The following is a 23,360-nucleotide window of genomic DNA, read 5'->3' as shown; positions in this document are numbered from 1 at the left end:
CCAACAACCTTCTCGGCTGATCGAACAATGCACTGCAGCCTCTGGATGTCATGCTTGACGGCTGAGCCAAACCAGACCATGATGGAGGTGAGGACAGATTCTATGATGGAAGTATACAACTGGACATCATTGCCTATGGCAGATTGTGTTTTCTCAGCTGTTACAGGAAGTATCTCTGTTGGGCCTTTTTGGCTGTGGAGTCGATGGTGGCCTCCCATTTTAGGTCCCTGGAGATGATGGTTCCAAGGAACTTAAATGACCATAGATGTGACTATTGCATTGTTGATGGTGGGTGGGGGGAGAGGGATCTCTCCTAAAGTCTACAATCAATTCCCCTATCTTAAGAGCATCCATATGCTATTCAACAATCATTGTAAAGCCCCAAACATGCAAGTGTTTCATTGTCTGAAGAAAGGTCTCCACCTGAAACGGCACCCATTCCTTCTCTCCAGAGATGCTGCCTGTCCTGCTGAGTTACTCCAGCTTTTTGTGTCTCTATCTTCGGTTGAAACCAGCACCTGCAGTTCCTTTATACGGCATACAATCAGTAAAATTTATTCAGAAAGACAGTGAAACTAGTCGGAAAACTAGGATGGGGGAGGGATGGAGAGAGAGAGAGAAAGCAAGGATGATTTGAAATTAGAGAAAGCAGTATTCATACCGTTGAATAATATAAGAAGATAACTGCAGATGCTGGTACAAATCAAAGGTATTTATTCACAAAATGCTGGAGTAACTCAGCAGGTCAGGCAGCATCACAGGAGAGAAGGAATGGGTGACGTTTCGGGTCGAGGTCTGAAGAAGGGTCTCGACCCGAAACGTCACCCATTCCTTCTCTCCCCAGATGCTGCCTGACCTGCTGAGTTACTCCAGCATTTTGTGAATAAATACCTTCGATTCATACCGTTGAGTTGTGAGTTGTTTTCACACCTCACCCTCCCATATCTCTAAACTCACTCGCCCCTGACTTTCAGTCTGAAGAAGGGACGACCTGAATAGTCACCAATTCCTTCTGTCTGTCCAGCGACGCTGCCTGTCCCGCGGGGTTACTGCAGCATTTTGTGTCTATCTTCAGTGCAAACCAGCGTCTGCAGTTCCTTCCCACAAATAGATAAAGCCCGTTGCCTAGTTACCGACAGCAGAAGATGGCGGCCCGGACAGGACCCGGAAGTGAATGTGCGGGGTGGGCTGGCAGCAGGGATCCAGGCCCAGGCCCGGGCCTGCAGCTGGAGTCCGGCTCGGGGAGTCGCCTGGTCCCCGGGATGGTCATCTATGGTGGCGAGTGAAGGCCGCAGCGGACAGCGGCAGCAGCAGCTCGCCTCCGATGGACGAGTGGAAGCCCAACCCTCGGGCCAAGCCGTTCGTCCCGCGGCGGCACAGGAGCTGGTTCATCGCCTGGAAGTACAGGCTGAGAGGGCAGCGGTCGGTCAGGAGGCTGTGCCAGGTGAGGGAGGCCCCGGGCCCGGGGTCTAGCTGCCCAGCGGCCCCGGGAGAAGCACACAGGGACCTGGCGGGGAGGAGAAGGAGTATGGGGCGGAGGAGGAGGAGCAGTGGAGCAGAGAGGAGAGGGGAGAGGAGGGTTGGAAGCAAGGGGGAGGTGGGGGAGAGAAGGAGGAGATGAGGGGGCACGGGGAGAAGGACGGAAAACCTGAGCCGCCTTCCATACCTGCATGACCCGCCTCGGCAGAGTAGACACCTCAATGTACCGAGTAGGTTATGACTCAGTTTAAGGCGGAGATTGACAGATTCGTGATTCATAAGTGTGTCAGGGGTTATTGGGTGAAGGTAGGAGAATGGGGTTGAGAGGGAATGATAGATCAGCCAGATTTGATGGGCCGAATGGTCCAATTCTGTTCCTGGAACTTATGACTCACAACATCTAAGAAATAACCAGCATTGCCAAGGTGTAAAAAGCCATGACCAACTGTTGGCTGACAGGATTGGTATGAATCAGTCCTTGATGCTTGCATAGAAGTGACAGCCAAGAGCCTGTTTCTGTGCTGTTGACTTTCACTCATCACATAGCTACAAAGTCTGGTTGAGTTTATTGCCATATGCACAAGTGATGTACAGGCATAGTCAAAACTTTGCTTGCAGCAGGATCACCGATTCCTTGCTCGGACAACTATACAACAACATAAATAATATAAAAATTCTGCAAGCCTGTGAAAAGAAAACGATTGCAAAAACGCAAGACATTGGTGCAAAGTACAATTATTAAAAACAAGCCCATGGTAGTGCAAGAGGTGGTATGTGGTACTCTATTACCACGGTAGGATTAGTCAAGTCAAGTCAAGTCAATTTTATTTGTATAGCACATTTAAAAACAACCCACGTTGACCAAAGTGCTGTACATCAGTTCAGGTACCAAGAAAGAACATACAATGGCACACAAACATAACAGCATCTACATAAACAGTTCACAGCGCCCCCTCAGAGGGCCTCAAACGCTAGGGAGTAGAAATAGGTTTTGAGCCTGGACTTGAAGGAGTGGATGGAGGGGGCGGTTCTGATGGGGAGAGGGATGCTGTTCCACAGTGTAGGAGCTGCAAACGCAAAAGCGCGGTCACCCCGAGCTTAAGCCTAGACCGCAGGATAGTCAGGATTAGAGTTGTGCAGATCAGTTCAAAAAACTGATAGTGTGTAGGAAAACAGCTGTTCCTGAACCTGGTGGCGTGGTGTTTCAGTACCTCCTGCCTGACATTAGCAGTGAGAAAAAGGCCCTTGCCCAGATGATGTGGATCCTTGATGATAAATACCATCTCCTTAAGGCAGTGCCTCATGAAGATGCTTTGGATGTTGTGAAGAGTTGTGCCCGTGATAGACAGGGCAGAGTCCACTGACCTCTGTCACCCCTTAGAAACATAGAACATAGAGAATAGGTGCAGGAGGAGGCCACCTGGCCCTTCGAGCCAGGACCACCATTCATTGTGATCATGGCTGATCATCTACAATGAGTAACCTGGGCTTACCTTTTCCCCATATCCCTTGATTCCACTAGCCCCGAGAGCTCTATCTAGCTTTCTTTTAAATTCATCCAGTGAATTGGCCTCCACTGCCTTCTGTGGCAGAGAATTCCACAAATCCACAACTCTCTGGGTGAAAAAGTTTCTTCTCACCTCAGTTTTAAATGGGCTCCCCTTTATTCTTAGACTGTGTCCCCTGGTTCTGGACTCCCCCAACATTGGGAACATTTTTCCTGCATCTAGCTTGTCTAGTCCTTTTATAATTTTATACGTCTCTATAAGATCCCCTCTCATCCTTCTAAACTCCAGTGAATGCAAGCCTAGTCTTTCCAATCTTTCCTCAAATGATAGTCCCTCCATCCCAGGGATTAACCTTGTGAACCTACGCTGCACTACCTCAATAGCAAGGACGTCCTTCCTCAAATTAGGAGACCAAAACTGCACACAATACTCCAGATGTGAACTCACCAGGGCCTTATACAACTGCAGAAGGACTTCTTTGCTCCTGTACTCAAATCCTCTTGTTATGAAGGCCAACATGCCATTAGCTTTCTTCACTGCCTGCTGTACTTGCATGCTTACTTTCAGTGACTGGTGTACATCAAGGTCTTGTTGCACTTCTCCTTTACCTAATCTGACAACATTGAGATAATAATCTGCCTCCTTATTTTTGCCGCCAAAGTGGATAACCTCACATTTATCTACATTATACTGCACCTGCCATGCATCTGCCCACTCACTCAACCTGTCCAAGTCACTCTGCAACTTCCTAACATCCTCTTCGCAGTTCACACTGCCACCCAGCTTGGTGTCATCCACAAACGTGCTAGTGTTACTTCTACTTCCATCATCCAAATCATTAATATACATTGTAAATAGTTGCGGCTCCAGCACCGAGCCTTGTGGCACCCCACTCTCCACTGCCTGCCATTCTGAAAAGGACCTGTTTATTCCTACTCTTTGCTTCCTGTCTGCCAACCAATTCTCTATCCATGTCAATACCATGTGCTCTAATTTTGTTCACCAACCTCCCGTGTGGTACCTTATCAAAGGCTTTCTGAAACTCTAGATATCCTAATCCACTGGCTCTCCTTCATCCATTTTACTTGTCACATCCTCAAAAGGTCCAGAAGATTAGTCAAGCATGATTTCCCCTTCGTAAATCCATGCTGACTCGGAACGATCCTGTTACCGCTATCCAAATGCTCTGCAATTTCGTCTTTAATAATTGACTCCAGCATCTTCCCCGCCACCGATGTCAGGCTAATTCCCCGTTTTCTCTCTCGCTCCTTTCTTGAAAAGTGGGATAACATTAGCTACCCTCCAATCCACAGGAACTGATCCTGAATCTATTGAACATTGGAAAATGATCACCAATGTGTCCACGATTGCGTCCCTGTGATTTGGGATTGATATACTAGGCCATGGTGCACACCATCAGTATACTTTCTGCAGTACAACTGTAAAACATTGTCAGATTATTCAGTGACAAACCAAAACTTTTTAAACTTCTAAGAAAGTGGACGGACTGGCACGCCACCTTTGTGATTAATTTATGTGCTGGGCCCAGGAGGGTGGAGGAAGGGAGGGGAGTGGGGAGGAGGGTGGGGGAGTAGATTTGGGGAGAAGGGGGGTAGGGGAGGGGTGGGTGAAGTAGAGGGGAGGGGTGGGGGGAGTAGGGTGGGGGGAGTAGGGGGAGGGGTGGGGGGAGTAAGGGGAGGGGAGGGGTGGGGGGAGTAGGGGGAGGGGTGGGGGGAGTAGGGGGAGGGGTGAGAGGGGTGGGGGGAGTAGGGGAGGGGTGGGGGGAGTAGGGGGGAGGGGTAGGGGGAGGGGTGGGGGGAGATGGGGAGGGGTGGGGAGTAGGCAGGAGGGGTGGGGGGGAGTAGGCAGGAGGGGTGGGGGGGAGTAGGGGGGGGATGAGGGGGAGTAGTGGGGAGGGGTGGGGGAGAGTAGGGGGTGTGGGGAGTGGGGATGGGGGGGGGGAGTAAGGTTGGGGGGGACTTGGACAGTTGTGATTTGCTGTTGAAGACCACTGGAGCAAGTATGTCTTCAGTTAAATTAGGTATGTGCAGTTTTTTAAATGAAACTCTTTCTTCATAACTTAGTCATACATTTTATGACCATTGTTCTTTTATTCAATACCAAGAGAATTGGGATATGTAAAGAAAAAGCAAAATAGAAAAAAACTAACAAAACAATTTTTTCTTTGTTGTAAAAAGTATTTCTGTTCAATAACCTTTCTATAATGGCAGAATATATTCATGATAGGCCTGACATTTTACATGTAGTCCAAGAACTACAAACTGTTGGAAATAATAGTTGTTTTTCACACGTGAATGTAGCGCAACGCGTACGCGCATTTGGCGTGCATACTTTTTTTTGCTGAAAAATTGCATTACGTGCCATATTATGAATTTTGATGTAAAATTCTGAATTTTGGAAATCAAAATTCTGAATTTGTAAAATCAAATGTTGGGAGGTCTGGTCTTGTTGATGTTGAATGAGAGGTTGTTGTTGTGGCATCACGCAACCAGGTTTTCTATCTCTCTTGTATACCAACATAACTATCTATGATTCGGCTAACCACAGTGGTGTCATTGGCGAATTTATAAGTGGCATTGGAGATGTGCTTTGCCATGCTCACAAAGACATGGGTGTAACGAGAGTAGAGCAGGGGATAAGCACGCAACCTTGCGGTGGGCCTGTGTTGATGGTCAGTCAGGAAGAGATGTTGCCACCAATTTACTCTGAGTTCTGCCGATGTGGAAGGATCTAGGTACAATGGGAGGTACAGAGGCCCAGTCCTGCGAGCTTGATGATGAATTTGGAGGGGATGATGATGTTGAATGCCGAGCTATAGTCCATGAACAACCTGGCCTAGGTGTTCCTGTGCAGGACTGGGAAGGGAATAGCCCTTTATCCTTATTTCATGTTGTGTTCCACAGCCCCATTTCTCTTGATAGTTGATTTTACTCTTGTAGCTGTGTGTGGAACCCCTTTACGGCTACATGGGTTGACCAGTGACTTTACAGAGTTACATGTCCATTGTGACCATTAAATACCCATCCATATTAATGCCACCGTCCACTACGTGGCCTTTGGTGCCATGGGCTTGAAACCTGGAGAGGGAGACATAACTGGAGGTGAGGATTTCTTTCAGGAGTTGGTTGATCTTGCCTGCACATTTATAGCAGGCTGGTTTTTAATATTTTCTATTATCACGATGCAAGCTGATTTACCTATAATATCACCGTGTGCTCTTACATTTAAATTCTATTTGATTTTGGTGGTTTTGGATGTCTGATAAGCACCTGACATTTTTTTGTTCAGTACATATTGTCGCAGTTATTTAGGCTTATAGTGGCATAAAGCAAGCAGTGAAGCTATAGTGAGTGAACTGTGGTGCTATAAGGGTCAAAGCTGCATAAATTTTGTTATCTGAAAGCAGCCTTGCATTGATTTCAAACGTTAATTGCGTTAAATGTAACGAAAGTGTGTAGATTAATTGTAAAACATAGGTATCTAGTTTAAAGTCAAGCCATTTACATGTATATGTTTTTGCTTTGAGAGCAACCCATGAAATATGTTTGATTTATTTTCTGAAATAAAATCTCCCTATTGATCTGTTTGAGCTAATGTTTAGGACATTTGTTTGTTTTCTGATGTTTTTATCAACACAAGATTGAACAAATACATTCCTGTCTTCCAGATTGGTGCACTCCTGTTTTTACTTGTGACTATAATTGTCAACCTCAAACTTATTTTGGATACAAGAAGAGCAGCAAATGAGGAAGAACTAGAAGAAAACTACGGTAAGCCTTTGCGAAGAAATGTACACTTTTTATTTTATTTGTTGTTAACTGCTCTAGTATGTTGCCAATCTATGTCGGGGATACCACATTGTGTGATGTTAGTTTTTTCAGGCGAGGTGAAGGTAAAATGTAGCGTTTTGAATATTGAGAGAGCAATCTCTAATACTTATTTTTGTTTGAACTCTAATGTACAATGCAAATTAGATGGTCCTGGTTTATACAGAAAATTTGCTTAAATATCAATCAAATTGCTAAACATTTTTTGATGAAGCTGATCAGAGTGGCCATTTTGAATCCTGTTTTGGAATTTTTATTTAGTAGTAGGAATAGAACTTGGTAAGGGTTACATATGCAGACTTCCCAACCCTTCCGAATTTGGCGGAAAGTTTCCGCTTTCATATTTAATTTCCACCATTCCGATTTTGCCTCACATTTTTCCACAAAACATGCCTCGCTGCTCGCACCGCCGCTCGCCTTGCCCGGCCTCGTCTCGCTGCTCGCCGGGCCAGGCCTCGTCGCTCGCCGGGCCGGGCCTTGCCGGGCCTCACCTCGCCGCTCGCCGGGCCTCGTCGCTTGCCGGGACGGGCCTTGCTGTTCGCCGGGCCGGGCCTCGCCGCCCGCCTGGCCTGGCCTCGCCGGGTAGTATGAGGCCCGTTAATGTTGAGAGGGGATGGGGTGGGTGAATGGGGGGGGGGGGGGGGGGTTGGGGGAGGGGGACAGGGGAAGGGGAGGAGGGGAAGGGGAGGGGAGGGGGGAGTGCGGGTCGGGGAGTGGGGGTGGGGGGGCAGAGGATGGGGTGGGGAGGGGAGTGGGGAGCGGAGGATGGGAGGGGATTGGGGGAGGGGGGAGGGGAGTGGAGGGGGAGGGGAGTGGAGGGGGAGGGGAGTGGAGGGGGAGGGGAGTGGAGGGGGAGGGGAGTGGAGGGGGAGGGGAGTGGAGGGGGAGGGGAGTGGAGGGGGAGGGGAGTGGAGGGGGAGGGGAGTGGAGGGGGAGGGGAGATGGGGGGGAAGGGTAATGGGTGTAGGGGACATGGACCGTTGTGATTTGTTGTTGAAGACCACTGGAGCAAGTGTATCTTCAATGAAATTAGGTATGTGCAGTTTTAAATGAAACTCTTTCTTCATAACTTTGTCATACATTTTATGACCATTGATTGTTCTTTTATTCAATACCAAGAGAATTGGGATGTGTAAGGAAAAAGCAAAATAGAAAAAACAAAATAAAACAAAATTTTCTTTGTTATAAAAAGTATTTCTCTTTAATCTCCTTTCTTTAACTAGCAGAATATACTCATGATAGGCCTGACATTGTACATGTAGACCAAGAACTACAGACTGTTGGAAATAATAGTATGCGCATTTGGCGTGAATACTTTTTTTTAACTGAAAAGTTGCATTATGCACCATGTTACTCCAGCTTTTTGTGTCTATCTTTGGTGCATAGAACTGCCTAGTTTCACAGCATAATTTACTTGTTACGGATGGGTAGTGGAGCTGAGTGTGACTATCTTCTGACATCTTTGCACCTGTTTAATATAACAGTTCTTCCAGCTCCCTTGTTTATCAGCATGGCTCCATGGGTGTTTTTCACAGATTTGTCTTGTTTTTGTGGCAGATGATGCAATGCCTAACATGGAAACTGCTCGTAGGCCTTCACATGGCCGGAAGGTTCTGGACATTGAAGTGTATTCCAGCAGGTCGAAAGTCTATGTTGCTGTTGATGGAACCACAGTAAGTGCATTCCCACTATTTAATTTCAGTTAATTTGTCATAATCTAATACCGGTTCTAACATTGGCAATGGTTTATTATTGATACAGTGATTTGTTTTGTATACTATCCAGGAAAATCATACTATACATGAATACAATCAGACCATATGCAAGTACACAGTGCAAATGGAAACATATACAGAATGCAGAATAGTCACAGCTACAGAATACGTACAGATTTTATAAAAGTGTAAGTGTTACAACAAGGTAGATTGGCAGACCAGGACCTCTCAGTGGCTTATGAGAGGTCCATTCAACAGTAAGGAAATGGCCAGGATGTAAGCAGCCCTTTTTTAATGTTGTCTGCTTTCCTGAGGCAGCATGAATTGTTGGTGGGGGAGGCTGATGTGTGCGATGGGCTATGCTGTATTCACAACTGGCTGCAATTTTTTGCCATGTTGGGCAGAGCAGTTGCCAAACCAAGTTGTAATGCATCCTGATAGAAGCTTTCGATGATGCATCTGTGGAAATTGGTAAGAGTAATTGGAGACATGCCAAATTTCCTTAGTCTTCTGAGGCAATGGAAGCATTGGATTGTTTTCTTGGCCATGACATCTGCGTGGTTGGCCGGAACAAATTGCTGGTGATATTTGCCCCTAGGAACTAATCCAATCTAGTAGCACTTGGTGGAAATCAGCACATAAAGGAACAAGTAAAAAGATGGGTAGCTTTCTGTCGATCCAGGATAGATTAAAGCAACAGTAAGCCAGGTCAAAGAGTAGTTGAGTTCACAGTATCTGCCTCAGATAGTTATGCATTGTCTTTAATTTTGCACAGCAGGAAATAAATTTGTTTTATTCACATTTGTATGATTGTGTCCTTGCAACTTTGGAAGGGTGAATTTTATGTGAGTGACCTTGTGGTTATAAGTTCTGAATTTTTTTTGAATGTCCTAATTTCTTGAAGTTACAGACTTATTTTCAGTTAGTGGGATTTCATTGATTGGTGTCATTTCGGGTCGGGATTCTTCTTCAGTCTGAAGAAGGGTCCCAACCTGAAATGTCACCTATCCGTGTTCTTTGGTGCCGCTGCCCGATCCATTGAGTTTAGTTTAGAGATACAGCATGGAAACGTGTAAATCATTGGCTGGAGTTCCTTCTTTCTATCTATTATTCCTATGAGCTCTGACATTGTGTTCGCAGGCAATTGAACCACAAAGGTTCAACTGACTGGCTTGGCATTAGGCTGCCATGTGCATTTTTATGACCATGGTGAAGAACCATGGAAGATTTTTTCTCCCTCTCTTCCTTCCCTCTGCCCTTCTTTGAACCTAATGTCCTATTCTGTCTTCCCTGCCCCATGGTTAAGCACCTGTGCAACAACTTTGCTGAAATTATGTAGGAATTTTGTTTGCAATAAACTTCTTGAGGAACTCAGTAGGTCAGGTAGCAAGAGGAGGGAAGCGGATGATCGATTTCTCGGGTTTGGACCCCACTCGGAAGTTATTTACACGAAAAGTTCCATTTGTTTGGCTTCAACATTATTGCAGACCTGATGGGTTGGCAGTTAGGAAAAGGCATAAAACCAGAATTTCAGTTGCCAAGCAAGTAAATAAGGGCTAGGCAATGGTGAGTGCCTATATTGCACCGTGCTACCAGATCCAATGTTGTCACAAATGCTGAAAATTACTGGTTTATATTAACAAAATACTCAAGGTCCATTTAATATACCATCCTCTCCAGCTTTCCACTTGAATGTAATTATCTGAACTCCTAGTTGGTGGGTGTTTTGCTTTTGAAGAGAGAAACAATGCTGTTGTATTGGTCGTTGTAAGATATTATGGCTTTAGCATGTAGATAGAAACAAAGCACAGGTTTTCAGTACATGCTGTTGCCAGTGTGTCTTCTTTATTTTACAAAAGTACACTGTGCATACTCGCACATATGTACACTGTGCATACTCGCACGAGACTGATACGATAATGAATATATCATATGACACAAATCATACCATTCTAGTACTTAGTTCTTAAAGTTACAGTTACCATTATGTACACTACACTGCTCTCCCCTTAGAAAATAAAATATCTTTTAAATTAGACAAACAAGAATAATTTTATAAATTTAATCTGACGACTGGTTTACACACTCTTTCTGATTTAATTTTTAAGGTTACAGTTACCATTATATACACTACAGTCTTGTCCAGAAATAAGTTATAATCATTGATTTAGCACGTTGTCTTGGACAATCTTCTTTCCATCTTGATTTTAGTATGGCAGCAATAAGTATGCAACAGTATTTGTTGGGCGATTACAGGGAGGGATTTGAACAATCGGCAGCAGCAGTTTGATGTATCTATTATCTTAAATTCAGCGATGGAACCAGCATTTGGTTGAATATAAGTGAAGTTTTATAATAAAACTTGCTGCATATTATCTGTTTTGTGCAATAACAAATATTTTATTTTGAAGTAAAATATGCACTTACCCTGAAAAAAGTGTTAAATTCAATTATTAACATGTCAAATGAGTAGGAAATATTGGCGAGTGTTTGCCATGGAGTCAGTACAAAGAGCAAACATTCGTGTTCATGCAGATGCTGGAATGTCTTAACTCCACGGTCAGTTAAGCAATGTTTATTAAAAGCTGTGCCTGATATACTTTCATTCTGCCTTTGTAGGTTCTTGAAGATGAAGTCAAAGAGCAGAGTCGAGGAATACACGTTATTGTTCTGAATCAAGCTTCAGTAAGTAGTCAGGCACATGAGCACTGAAACTTCCCACAAACCTACAGCCATACCAAATAAACTGCAAGTATGGCTTGGACTTTTTCATTTTGCTGGGATAATGTAAATTATAGAGCTGTGGGTCTGTTTAAAATTAAATGATTAAAAATTACTGTTTCCAGTCATTGTTCAGTGAGGAACTATAGTCAAGATAATTATCGATACAAACATGACTCCACACCAGTTTTTGCTTCACATTACAGATGCCAGTTTGCTTCTAGATGTCTATGCAAATCACGTACACATGTTTTAGAATAGCTTATGGTTTTTGCACATTGAACAGTACACTGGTGATTGCATTAATTATTTGTGCTGGGTGTATTGGGTAGACAGATCAAATCTTGTGCAGTCCTGGTAAGGCACATTGTTGCCATCCAACTGGACTGCGATCGAGACATCATATTAATCAGCACAAGGAATCCTGTTTTTTAGCTGTAAATTAGGTTGGTAGAGTGTCGTGGTGTACTGAGATGGTCTTGACTGGAACGTTGCCCAGGTATGTGCTCTTCATGAAGCGCAGGATAAATTCAGTCTCGGTAGTTACAGCACAGATTTGTCAACGGTCATCAAAGTAATGGAAAGAGCTGATTGAAGCTCTGTTAAAACATGTACCAAAGGCCTTAATTCCACAGGTTGGATGAGAATATTTGCCTTTGACTTCAATGTGACAATTGACTGAGTGAAACGTTAAAGAACTAAAGTCAGTGGACACCAAAGAAACATCAGACTTTGCTGGGTCTGGAGTCATTGTTGTGGACTCCATCTCAATGCCGTTGTGTGGTGTTGTTGAGGCACGACGTGCCCAAGGATTATAATGTAGGAATTGGGGATGTTGTTTCTAAAGATCCTGAGTATGGGTAAGTCAGGCTTTTGTTTTCAGCATTTTATGTTAGAATTCTAGGTTTGGTTATGAGACTAAATATTATTTTGCCCACACAACTGAAAAATCATATTTCATGTTTCCGTGCTGTAATTGTTATATAAGAACTTGGAAAATAAATAGTTTTAAGTATCATACAAAAAGGACTGAAGGCTCCTTACCTTTCACGAATGAAACACAAAGTGTTGGAGTAACTCATTGGGTCAGGCAGCATCTCTGGAGGATGTGGATGAGTGCTGTTTTGCATTGGGGGCCCTTCTTCAGACTACTATGAAACCACTTTCTTCACACGCAGGGAAATGCCTCCCATTGTCATTTTCACTTTTAGACCTTTATAATATTTACTAATCTAGCCTTTACGCCAAATGGATATGTTGTGCACTTAGTTGCTATAATGTGAAAAGTGGGTAGTAATAGTTGTAGATGATTTTCAATATTTTTGTCTTGCTGTCTTTGAAATATTAAGAAGCAGCTTTTTAGTGGTTACTAAGGATACTAACGATGCCAAATGTTTGCTGCTTTAAACAGGGCCACGTAATGGCCAAACGAGTGTTTGATACCTACTCACCCCATGAAGATGAAGCTATGATCCTGTTTTTGAATATGGTGTCTCGTGGGAGAATCCTTCTGTTCACTATCAAGGTCAGTATAGTCTTTCTCCAGAGATACATTTGGGAGACTAGAACCTTTTTGTATGTTTGGCCTTTGCATTTTGATTTTGTTTGGAAGGGAAGTCCAACTTCTAATTGAATTACTGGGACCTGCTTCTGGGATGTTAATGTGACAAATCTATTCTTGTTAGAGTAGAATGACTATCTATATTTGTAACAAATCATACTTCTCTAACCACATTTTCTACTTGCCATCAGTTTTTCAACCCGAGAAACTTGAGGATAATGTGCTCATTTTTTTCAAAACTAGATTTTCAGTTTATATCCAGCATTTTGAGCCATGCCTCCTGTTCAGCAACAGCCACCCAGCTCTCTTTATTGCTGCATTGATCTTTTATAGCCTTCCATGATAAAGTGGTCTGCAGAGCTGACTGTCATGGCTGTAGTGCAAGATGGGGAATACACAGGAACCAGAGGCAGGAATAGGTCAGAGAGGCTGGTCTATGCTGTATAAGAAAATAACTGCAGATGCTGGTACAAATCGATTTATTCACAAAATGCTGGAGTAACTCAGCAGGTCAGGCAGCATCTCGGGAGAGAAGGAATGGGTGACGTTTCGGGTCGAGACCCTTCTTCAGACTGATGTCAGGGGGGCAGGACAAAGGAAGGATATAGGTGGAGACAGGAAGATAGAGGGAGATCTGGGAAGGAGGAGGGGAAGGGATGGACAGAGGAACTATCTAAAGTTGGAGAAGTCGATGTTCATACCACTGGGCTGCAAACTGCCCAGTCGAAATATGAGGTGCTGTTCCTCCAATTTTCGGTGGGCCTCACTATGGCACTGGAGGAGGCCCATGACAGAAAGGTCAGACTGGGAATGGGAGGAGGAGTTGAAGTGCTCGGCCACCGGGAGATCAGTTTGGTTAATGCGGACCGAGCGCAGGTGCTCAGCGAAGCGATCGCCGAGCCTGCGCCTCGTTTCGCCGATGTAAATAAGTTGACATCTAGAGCAGCGGATGCAATAGATGAGGTTGGAGGAGGTGCAGGTGAACCTTTGTCTCTCTTGGAAAGACTGTTTGGGTCCTTGGATGGAGTTGAGAGGGGAGGTAAAGGGACAGGTGTTGCATCTCGTGCGGTTGCCGGGGAAAGTGCCCGGGATTGGGGTGGTTTGGGTAGGAAGGGACGAGTGGACCAGGGAGTTATGGAGGGAACGGTCTCTGCGGAACGCAGAGAGGGGAGGGGATGGGAAGATATGGCCAGTGGTGGGGTCCCGTTGTAGGTGACGGAAATGTTGGTGGATGATATGTTGGATCCGCTGGCCACTCCAACTGGACACTCCAGACCAGTCCAGAGCCATTTGTTAGCTCATGCTGTACGAAGCCTCTTTGATTATTTCTAAATACGTGATAATCAATGACATTAAAACGCAAATTGAAATAGATTTAAATAACAGCATTTAAAAGGTTGGATGTATATGGATAGGAACAGTTTAAAGGAATATGGGCTATATGCGGGCAAATGTGACCAGCTCAGATGGGTTATCTTGATCGGCATGGACAAGTTGAGCCAAAAGGCCTTATTTCATGCTCTATATGACTCTGATAGAAAAATGGACACTTAAAATAAATAATAAATACCTTTCATATTAATACATTTCAATTTGTACCTAATTTATACATATTTTCTCATGACATGAGGCCATTTGGTCCTTTAAGCCTAAACTGGCTGACAGAGCTATCCATTAATCCATATCCCCCACCCTGCAAGCTATTCTCTCGTATGCGCAACAACTCTGGCACTGTATCAGATCCAATAAACCTCCCAATCAACACCTCTTTGGAATGTGGGCAGGCACTGGAGAACCCAGTTATGCAAACTCCTCATGGACAGCAGCCAAAGTCAGGATCCAACTTGCGTAGCTTTAATTGCGAGTCAGCAACACTATCTGCTCTTCTGCAGCATTATCTATGTTATGTGGACAAGGATATCCAGCAGAGGGGGCTACACGATAATATAACATGATCTGTGTAGAGAAACTTAAACTTCATTTGTCAGTTTGAATCGGGTGCCATGAATGGAACTTTAGTATAATTGTGATTGAAGATTGTACTTGTTTTTTTAAATTTTGTTTACATATCACCACTGATTTCCTTTAATGCTTGGTTTAACATTCAATGTCTTTGTCTTTATGCCAGGCAATTGGATATTAAACATCCAAGCAGTTAAATCCAAATTATAGGGGGTAGAAAGAACTGCTAAATATCTGTAGGACAATGCAGTTCAAGAACATCATTGCCCTTGCTTGTGTTTAAATTCAAGTTTGGTAGGAAGGGAAGAATTTTTTTGGCCAAATGCCCAGGTTGCATGAAGAGTCACAAAACATGCCCAATAAAACTCAGCAGGTCCGGCAACATTTCTGGAGGATAAAACTGTGTATAGGTTTATGCAATAAGCAGTTGACCTATTAATAAGCTTCTGGGGAAACTGTTCGGGAGGTGGAAATGAGGAAAAAGAAAATGATATCTCAACAGATTTTGCATTTTAAATTGAGTATGGTCATTTTCTGTAAATAACTTGGTTTTTGGCAGAATAAAAAAACAATGGAAAATTGTTGTCTTCTGGTTTCATCTATAGCTTTCTTGAAATCAGTTGAAAATTTAAGCAACTAAAGTCACAATGACATCAGTGGGTGGATTTGCATTCTCCACTTCTTCCCTCTGAAATTGTACTGGATTTGACATTTAATATAGACTATACCTTAAACATTCTGTTACGCTTGTAGTAGATTATTTTCAAATATAGTATGATTTCATAAACCACGTTTTTACAAAGTTAAGATACTTTTACTTGCCATGCCATTGAACTTGTATGGGGAAAGAATGACCTGTGTTCTCTCTTTTATTTTACTGTTCAGGATGAGGGATCTTTCCATCTGAAAGACTCTGCCAAAAATCTGCTTAAAGGCCTCGGTAGTCAAATTGCTTCATCACTCAGTTGGCGAGACATGTGGACTTTTGTGGTAAAGAAAGCAGGTATAGTGTATACATACTCGTATGTGAATACAATGTAAGACCATTTCCATTGTTTTACTTGAAGAATCAAACATGGCAAAATAGACAATATTTTCTTTTAAGGTGGTAAGAAATTGTAATATCACTGCCCTGTGCTAGGAATTAGAAACATCCTGTTTCTGGCTTGACGTTAATAATAGAGATGTGGGAGCTTTGTACATTTTGGCAGTTAACAAGTGCAATAAAGAAGGATGTGAAGCTGTAATTTATCTGAAATCTGACTCTTCAGTTTTATTTTCAGGTCAAGTGTATGGTGAAAAACATTCCAAGTCTCCTGCCTTGGCCACTTGGGGTGATCCAGTTTTATTGAAGACTGAAGTTCAGTTAACCTCAACTGAAGGTGACATTTTAGTATCTCCTTTCCTTTTTAAATGTTATGCAATTTAATGTAAGCACTGAAGCATATTATCTGCAACTTCTATTCTCATTAAACACTATCTTTATGCAAATTTAAATAAATGTATGGTGAAGCTGCAAGTATGACTTTCAATTTTTGGAAAAATGAAACTAATTGAGACACAAAACTGACAAGCCATGTACCATCATAGCTGATGTCTAAGCTAGGTTGAGTTCAATCTAGTTTTATCGCCAAGTTATGCATAGAGCCATACCGCATGGAAACAAGCTCTTCGGCCCCACTCATCCAATGACCAACTAAGGTGCCCCATCAATGCTAGTTCCATTTGCCTTCATTGGCTTATATATCTCTCTCTCTAAACATTTCCTATCCATGTAGCTGACCAAATGTATTTTAAATCTTAACCTGCCTCAGCTACTTTCAAAGCCAGCTGGTTCCATATATCCCCCACCCTCTCTGTGTAAAGTAGTCTTTCAGATTCCTATTAAATTTTTCCCCACTCGCCTTAAACCTATGCCTTAAAGTTCTTGATCCCCTTACCCTGAGGAAAAGTGATATGTGCATCACATTATCTATTCCCCTCATGATTTTATATACCGCTATAAGATCATCCCTCAGCCTCCTGTGCTCCAAGGAATAAAGTCCTAGACTGCTCAACCTCTCCCTATAGCTTAGATCCTTGAGTGAAAAAGTTACCCTGAGGTCTCTCTCAAATCTTTCCCCTCTCACCGTAAGCATGTGCCCTTTAGTTTTCGATCCTCTGAGGCCCATTTCTGTTCCTAGAAAAGATTACAAGAAAACATGAAACTTGCCTTAAAATCCTTTACTTTTAGAAGATGTTTTAAGGTATTCTACAGCTGCACCTGGACATGAAATGATCCCAACTTGGTTTGGAGTATGTGGTTGAAACAAAATGAGAAATTATCCAAACTATTTCTTTGTGAGGAGCCACAAAAGTATCTGCAAAACGTTTGCATTTCTTGTCCAGATGCCGAGTGCCACTGGGCAGACACGGATGCCAATCGGAGGAGGAAGACGTTTTGCAGCAAGGTGGAAGGATATGGGAGCATCTGCAGCTGTAAGGATCCAGCACCTATTGAATTTAACCCCGAACCTGTAAGTTTCTCTTTTTCCCCTTGAACTGTTTTATCACGGCTTTCAATATTTTCAATCAATTGATTTCAAGTGGCTCATCTGTTATAATGGGCTTGATAAGATAGCAGTGATGGCAATATGAAGTCAATTTATTATGCTGTTTAGTGATTCAAAAATAAATAAATTCTGAACTGTCGATCTTGACTTTTGGTTGAGTACGTGCGACCATTCTTGCCATTGATTCCATCCTGTGCTCCAGAACATTCCCATCAATGTGCATCAACTAATTATTTTGCTAATGGATTTTCATCATTTAAAACTGAAAAAGAAATTAATCTGAAAACAAGGAAGAAAAGTGCTCATGAGACGCTGTGTAGGATTGGTGAATCGTCAAAATGACTTTGAGTCATAGAGTTATACAGCGTGGAAATAATGCTAGCCATACTGCTTTGACCCAACTTGTACATGCATTAGTTGGCATTCTGAGTTAGTTCCACTTACCTGCATTAGGATGGTATCCCCCAGGTTCCTTCATGTGTATATATATATATATATATAGATATATATATTTCTGTCCAAATGTCTTTTGAGAATTGTAATTGTATCTGCTTCTAAAGCTTTCTATGGCATGTTCATTCCAGATAGGGTCAACCCTCTGAGTGGAAACGTTACTTCTTAAGTCCCTCTTAAATATTTCCCTTCTTACCTTAAGCATGTGCCCTCTAGTTTTTAGTTAAATGTTTGAAACATCACCCATCCTTTTTCTCCAGAGATGCTGCCTGACCCGCTGAGTTACTCCAGCACTTTGTGTCTATCTTCAGCATCCACAATTCCATGTTTCTACTGTTTCTGCAATTTCTTCCGTCGCTTTCTCCAAGGCCTAAGGATGCATTTAATCAGACTGAGAAAAACTTTTATCCTTGTCTTTTCTTTTACCTTCTGATGTCTTTACCTTTTGTGGTTTTAGTGATATCTCCCACAGCTGAACGATATATCATTGTTTTAGGCATGAATCATGAACCAAATTCCCATACTCTTCTCCTCATGAAAAGACATTACAGTAGGGACTAATCATAGTTTTAGAAAAATCAATATGGGGGGGGCGGGGTTAAAAATTAGATTTTAAAAATGGGTGCTCTGTTGCCACTGCCTGTATCCTTGGAGTTCTTGTTCGGCACTTGCTTTAAAACAATTAAGTTACAAAATAGTTGGATGGCATGTTGTAGGCTTTGTTAAAGACTTTTGATATGTTTGCTGCTACATTGGCATTATGGTCATATTGCTCTCTGCTCAACAAATTGGAGGTTAAATGCTTTCTCTGAAGGCTGAAACATTTATCGGGAGTACTTTTGATGGCATAGTTGAACAGTTCTACAAGCAGGGTCAGGTTAACATGGAAATGGTCCAAGTAGCTGGCCAGCTGCAAGGGGTGCATGAAGGATGCCAAAGTAGACTAATTTTATTTTTGAAGAAACAAACAAAAAATGCTGTTTTGATGTAATGATTTGTAGTTAAGGGAAATTTGAATTTTATTACAATCTAAAGAACCACACATTTGAAATGTTGAAGATAGACACAAAATGGTGGAGTAACTCAACGGGTCTGGCAGCATCTCTGGAGAGAAGGAATAGGTGATGTTTCGGGTCGAGTCCTTCAGACATTTCAAATTTTGAATATATTTAAAATTTTCATCTCCAGGATAACGCATAATGTGTTTATTTTTTACAGTTAAAGGATAACAAAGTTTATGATGTCCCAGTGGCAGTGATAGCAGGTAACAGGCCCAACTACCTTTACAGGTGAGATTGGTTCATTTATGTGGACTTTGTACAAATGATGGAATTTTGTTAATGTTAATTTGAGTACATTCAGCATATCCTCATTTTACTCTCGGCTGCTATATTAAGGTTATAGTTTGGAATTCAATGATCCTATCTTGTGTACAGGTAGCATCCATGATCCTGCTCTGTGGCTACCTGGCTAACAACAGGTTCAGAGATTTCCAATTGTTAAGAATATAGCGATTAATTTTGTTCCTCCCATTGAAGAGCATTTGACTGAATGGTTAGCGAAGACTCGTATGTGAATTAGAGAGGACAAAGGGAAAATTCCTCGGGGTTTGTATAATTGGTGAAGTTTTAATGAGATGCTGCAGGGTAGTACGGTAGAATTCACTTTGATGAGGAGCTCATCAATTTTATATGTCACTGAAATGGACTATGAATGTCTTTTTGCACAATTGTTGCAGTTTGGTTTGCTTTGCCATGACAAATCGGGCTGTAAATGGAAAATACTTTGGCTCTGGAAATTCAGGAAGATTGTGGGGTATGGGCACAGAATAGCAGAAGCTAATTTTTGGATTGCTTTAGTCACAGGACAGGCTAGACAGGCAGTCTTTGAACTGTAAATTTAGTAGGACTAAAATAAATTGACCTGGCCATTTTTGATTATTTTATGGTGCCTAATACTTTAACATAAATGATGGATGCAACACAATTAAAGTTTGATTTGAATGTGACCTTCCTTTTCTGCAGGATGTTGCGTTCATTACTGTCTGCACAGGGTGTAAATCCAGAGAAGATCATTGTCTTCATCGATGGTTACTATGAGGTGAGATTTACTAGTGTTCTTCATTATGCTGTACATAAATCAAATCCTCAGAAAATATAATAAATTCCAAATGAGTTATTTCTTCCCCCTGAATGTATGACCAGAGATAAGTTTAACTACATTGAAAGTAATTTGTGACTTGGAGATGAATACTAATACTAATGTGCAAATCTGAATAAAAACAAAATAATTTGAGATATCACATTAGAAATCTAATTAGATTCCTACTGTGCTCATCCTAGAAGTGTGAATAACTGAAAGTGTTTCAGTTATAAATGTTTGCTCATTTTCCATCAGGTATGATATCGCCTCCAAAGCCAGACCCAGGGTTCAATATTCAAACAAAGGTGCCCAAACGTATGATGAGCGTTTATAGAAACATAGGTGCAGGAGGAGGCCATTCGGCCCTTCGAGCGAGCACCACCATTCATTGTGATCATGGCTGATCGTCCACAATCAATAACCCGTGCCTGTCTTCTCCCCATATCCCTTGATTCCACTAGCCCCGAGAGCTCTATCTAACTCTTAAATCCATCGAGTGATTTGGCTTCCACTGCCCTCTGTGGCAGAGAATTCCACAAATTCACAACTCACTGGGTGAAAAAGTCCCTTCTCACAGTGTTAAATGGCCTCCCCTTTATTCTATGACTGTGGCCCCCTGGTTCTGGACTCGCCCAACATTGGGAAATTTTTTCCTGCATCTAGCTTGTCCAGTCCTTTTATAATTTTATATGTTTCTATACGATCCCCTCTCAACCTTCTAAACTCCAGTGAATATAAGCCTAGTCTTTTCAATCTTTCCTCATGTGATAGTCCTGCCATCCCAGGGATCAATCTCGTGAACGTACGCTGCACTGCCTCAATTACAAGGATGACGGCTCTGGGCCTGTATTTGCTGGAGTTTAGAATGATGGGGGGGGGGGGGGGGGGGCGGCAGGGGGATCTCATAGAAATTTACTGTATAATGAAAGGCCTGGATAGAGTGGATGTGGAGAGGATGTTTTCACTAGTGGGAGAGTAGGATAAGAGGGCACAGCCTCAGAATAAAAAGACATACCTTCAGAAAGGAGGTGAGAAGGAATTTCTTCAGCCAAAGGGTAAATCTGTGGAATTCATTGTTATAGATGGCTGTAGGGGCCGTCTTTGGCTGTTTTTAAACTGGAGATTGACAGGTACTTGATTGGTGGGGGGGGGGGCATAGTTTCCAGGGAGAAGGCAGGAAAATGGGGTTGAGGGAAGGATCGATCAGCAATGATTGAATGCCGGTGTAGACTCGATGGGCCGAATGGCCTAATTCTGCTCCTATTGCTATTGAACAATATCCTTTGCATTTCAGGAATCGATTCTGGTATTTAAATAGTGTGCTATTTAATGTGCTAGAATAGGTGTTTTCTACAGACTTAAAGGTAAACTAAAAATCTTATTACAAGTAAATTCATTCTTTAATATATAATGTTTCTTTCCCCTTTCATCAGGAGCCAATGGATGTGGTGGAACTCTTTGGCCTGAAAGGTGTTCAGCACACTCCCATTAGCATTAAAAATGCTCGCGTCTCACAGGTATCAATTTCAAGTTGCAGTAATCTGCTTACCTTGTGGATTTTACTACTTTCTGCCTCTACCAGCAGTTCAGTTAGAATTCTTTTCCATCTGTGTTTCCTGACTTAATAGTTCAAAGCACAGAAATAATGTGTTAGTATCTAGTTTGTATATATATGATGGTGATGACAAAGGATATTTTGGTTTTAATCTTTGTGTGGGTCAGAACATTTACAAACAAACTGCTGTTGTAAAGTAACTGCATTCAGAGTCCGTCCTTAGTTTTCAACTTGATATCTGTAAACAGGGTAGTCTTTCTCTGATGCTATACCATTGGCCTACATGTATTTTGATTTTTCCATGCTGTTGCATTTCTTTTGTAACTTATTTTTTTATTCCATAGCACTACAAAGCGAGTTTGACAGCTACATTCAACTTGCACCCAGTAAGTTACGAGACGTGCATGAGATTCTTTTAATGCAGAAGTTTTCTCTACCACTGGACTCCATTGTGAAGCTCCATCTTATTCACATTTCTGTGGAGTTGCCCCATCAAATCCCGTGCAAGGTTGGATCACTATCTCATTGATTTCAATGTGGGTAATAGGCTGTTAATAATAGTGGAGGAGAAGGCAAAATCTTTGCTGAACAAAGTCTATCTATGCTAATCCCACTCTAAACCTTACCTATCCATCTGTTAAATCTTCTTATAATTGTACTTGCATCCCATCATTTCATCTGGCAGCTTGTTCCACTCGGCCAAGGTGAGGGAAACATTATCCCTCGCGTCCCTTTTAAATATTTTCTCTCTCATCATTAACTTATGCACTTTAGTTTTAAACTCTCCTATCCTGGGGTAAAGACTGACTATCTATGCCTCTCATCATTTTATAGGCCCCTTTACTTCAGGGACAACAGCCTATAATTTTGCTCTTTACAACTCAAGCCTTCCAATTCAGGCAACATTCTTGTGGATCTTTTGTGCACCCTCTAGGGCTTAGTCGCATCTTTCTGTGAGAGTGGCAACCACAGCTGCGCGCAATACTCCAAGTGCGGCATAACTAATGATTTGTGCAATTGTAACATGACGTCCCAACTACTGGAGGAACTCAGTTGGTTGAACAGCAGCTGTGGCGAGGGAAGAGTGGCCAACTTTTCCTGTTAAATCCCTGCATCATCCTAATCGCCAAAATGTTGACAATTCTTTGCCTCCCTGCCACTTGACCTGTTGAGTTTCTCTAACAGTTTGTTTTTATTTTGCTCCAGGATCCAACATCTGCAGTAAATTGTGTTTTTTAAGTATTTGTACCTGTATTTGTCGAGGTTCGAAAGCGCTCAAATGGCCCTACCTTTCACTGTATATGTCCTGTCCTGGTTTAACTTCCCAAAATGTATCACTTCACACTTGTCTGAGTTAAATTTCATCAGCCATTCATTCCCTTGTCTACACTTTCAGTTGATCTTGATCCTGTTGTAATGTTGGACATCCTTGTTCACGTTTCACCATACCACCAATTGCAATATCATCTGCACATTTATGGACCATGTCATCTACATTCTCTTACAAATCATAAATTAATTTGATGAGCAATGTAGTGCCCAGCACTGATCTCTGCCACACAATCCTGGTTGCAGGCCTCAAAACAGAAAAGCAACCCTTCATTACTACCCTCTGCCTCCCTTCACCAAGACAATTTTGTATCCAATTTACTATCATGCCCTGGATCCCATGTATTCTTGCCTGGACCAGCCTACCACGTGGGAATTTGACCAAAACCTTACTAAAGTCCACATTGAGAATGCCCACCCCCATGCCCTTGTTTTATCCTCTTGGTTTCCTGTCAAAGAAACTTGATCAAATTTTTGAGACATGATCACTGATCTGTAATTCCGTTACTTGTCCATACAGCCCTCCTTTAATAAA

General features: G+C 42.4%; 1 protein-coding gene across 1 annotated transcript in view; it reads left to right on the top strand.

Annotated features, from left to right (window-relative positions):
• Nucleotides 1-1,166: 1,166 nt before the first annotated feature.
• The window catches only part of pomgnt1 (protein O-linked mannose N-acetylglucosaminyltransferase 1 (beta 1,2-)), a 38,426-nt gene continuing 16,232 nt past the window's right edge, over nt 1,167-23,360 (top strand). Inside the window, exons 1-12 of the mRNA XM_078408497.1 lie at nt 1,167-1,444; nt 6,676-6,778; nt 8,393-8,508; nt 11,170-11,235; nt 12,683-12,796; nt 15,680-15,797; nt 16,078-16,176; nt 17,183-17,310; nt 19,018-19,088; nt 19,824-19,899; nt 21,375-21,458; nt 21,841-21,882. Coding sequence (XP_078264623.1) covers nt 1,175-1,444; nt 6,676-6,778; nt 8,393-8,508; nt 11,170-11,235; nt 12,683-12,796; nt 15,680-15,797; nt 16,078-16,176; nt 17,183-17,310; nt 19,018-19,088; nt 19,824-19,899; nt 21,375-21,458; nt 21,841-21,882 — 1,287 coding nt within the window. The 5' untranslated portion in view covers nt 1,167-1,174. The remainder of the gene's footprint in view (nt 1,445-6,675; nt 6,779-8,392; nt 8,509-11,169; nt 11,236-12,682; nt 12,797-15,679; nt 15,798-16,077; nt 16,177-17,182; nt 17,311-19,017; nt 19,089-19,823; nt 19,900-21,374; nt 21,459-21,840; nt 21,883-23,360) is intronic.

This window comes from Rhinoraja longicauda, chromosome 11 (genome assembly GCF_053455715.1).
Source record: "Rhinoraja longicauda isolate Sanriku21f chromosome 11, sRhiLon1.1, whole genome shotgun sequence".
Classification (NCBI taxonomy): Eukaryota; Metazoa; Chordata; class Chondrichthyes; order Rajiformes; family Arhynchobatidae; genus Rhinoraja; species Rhinoraja longicauda.
Note: the sequence above shows the minus strand (reverse complement) of the source record. Positions and strands in the feature narration are given on the sequence as shown.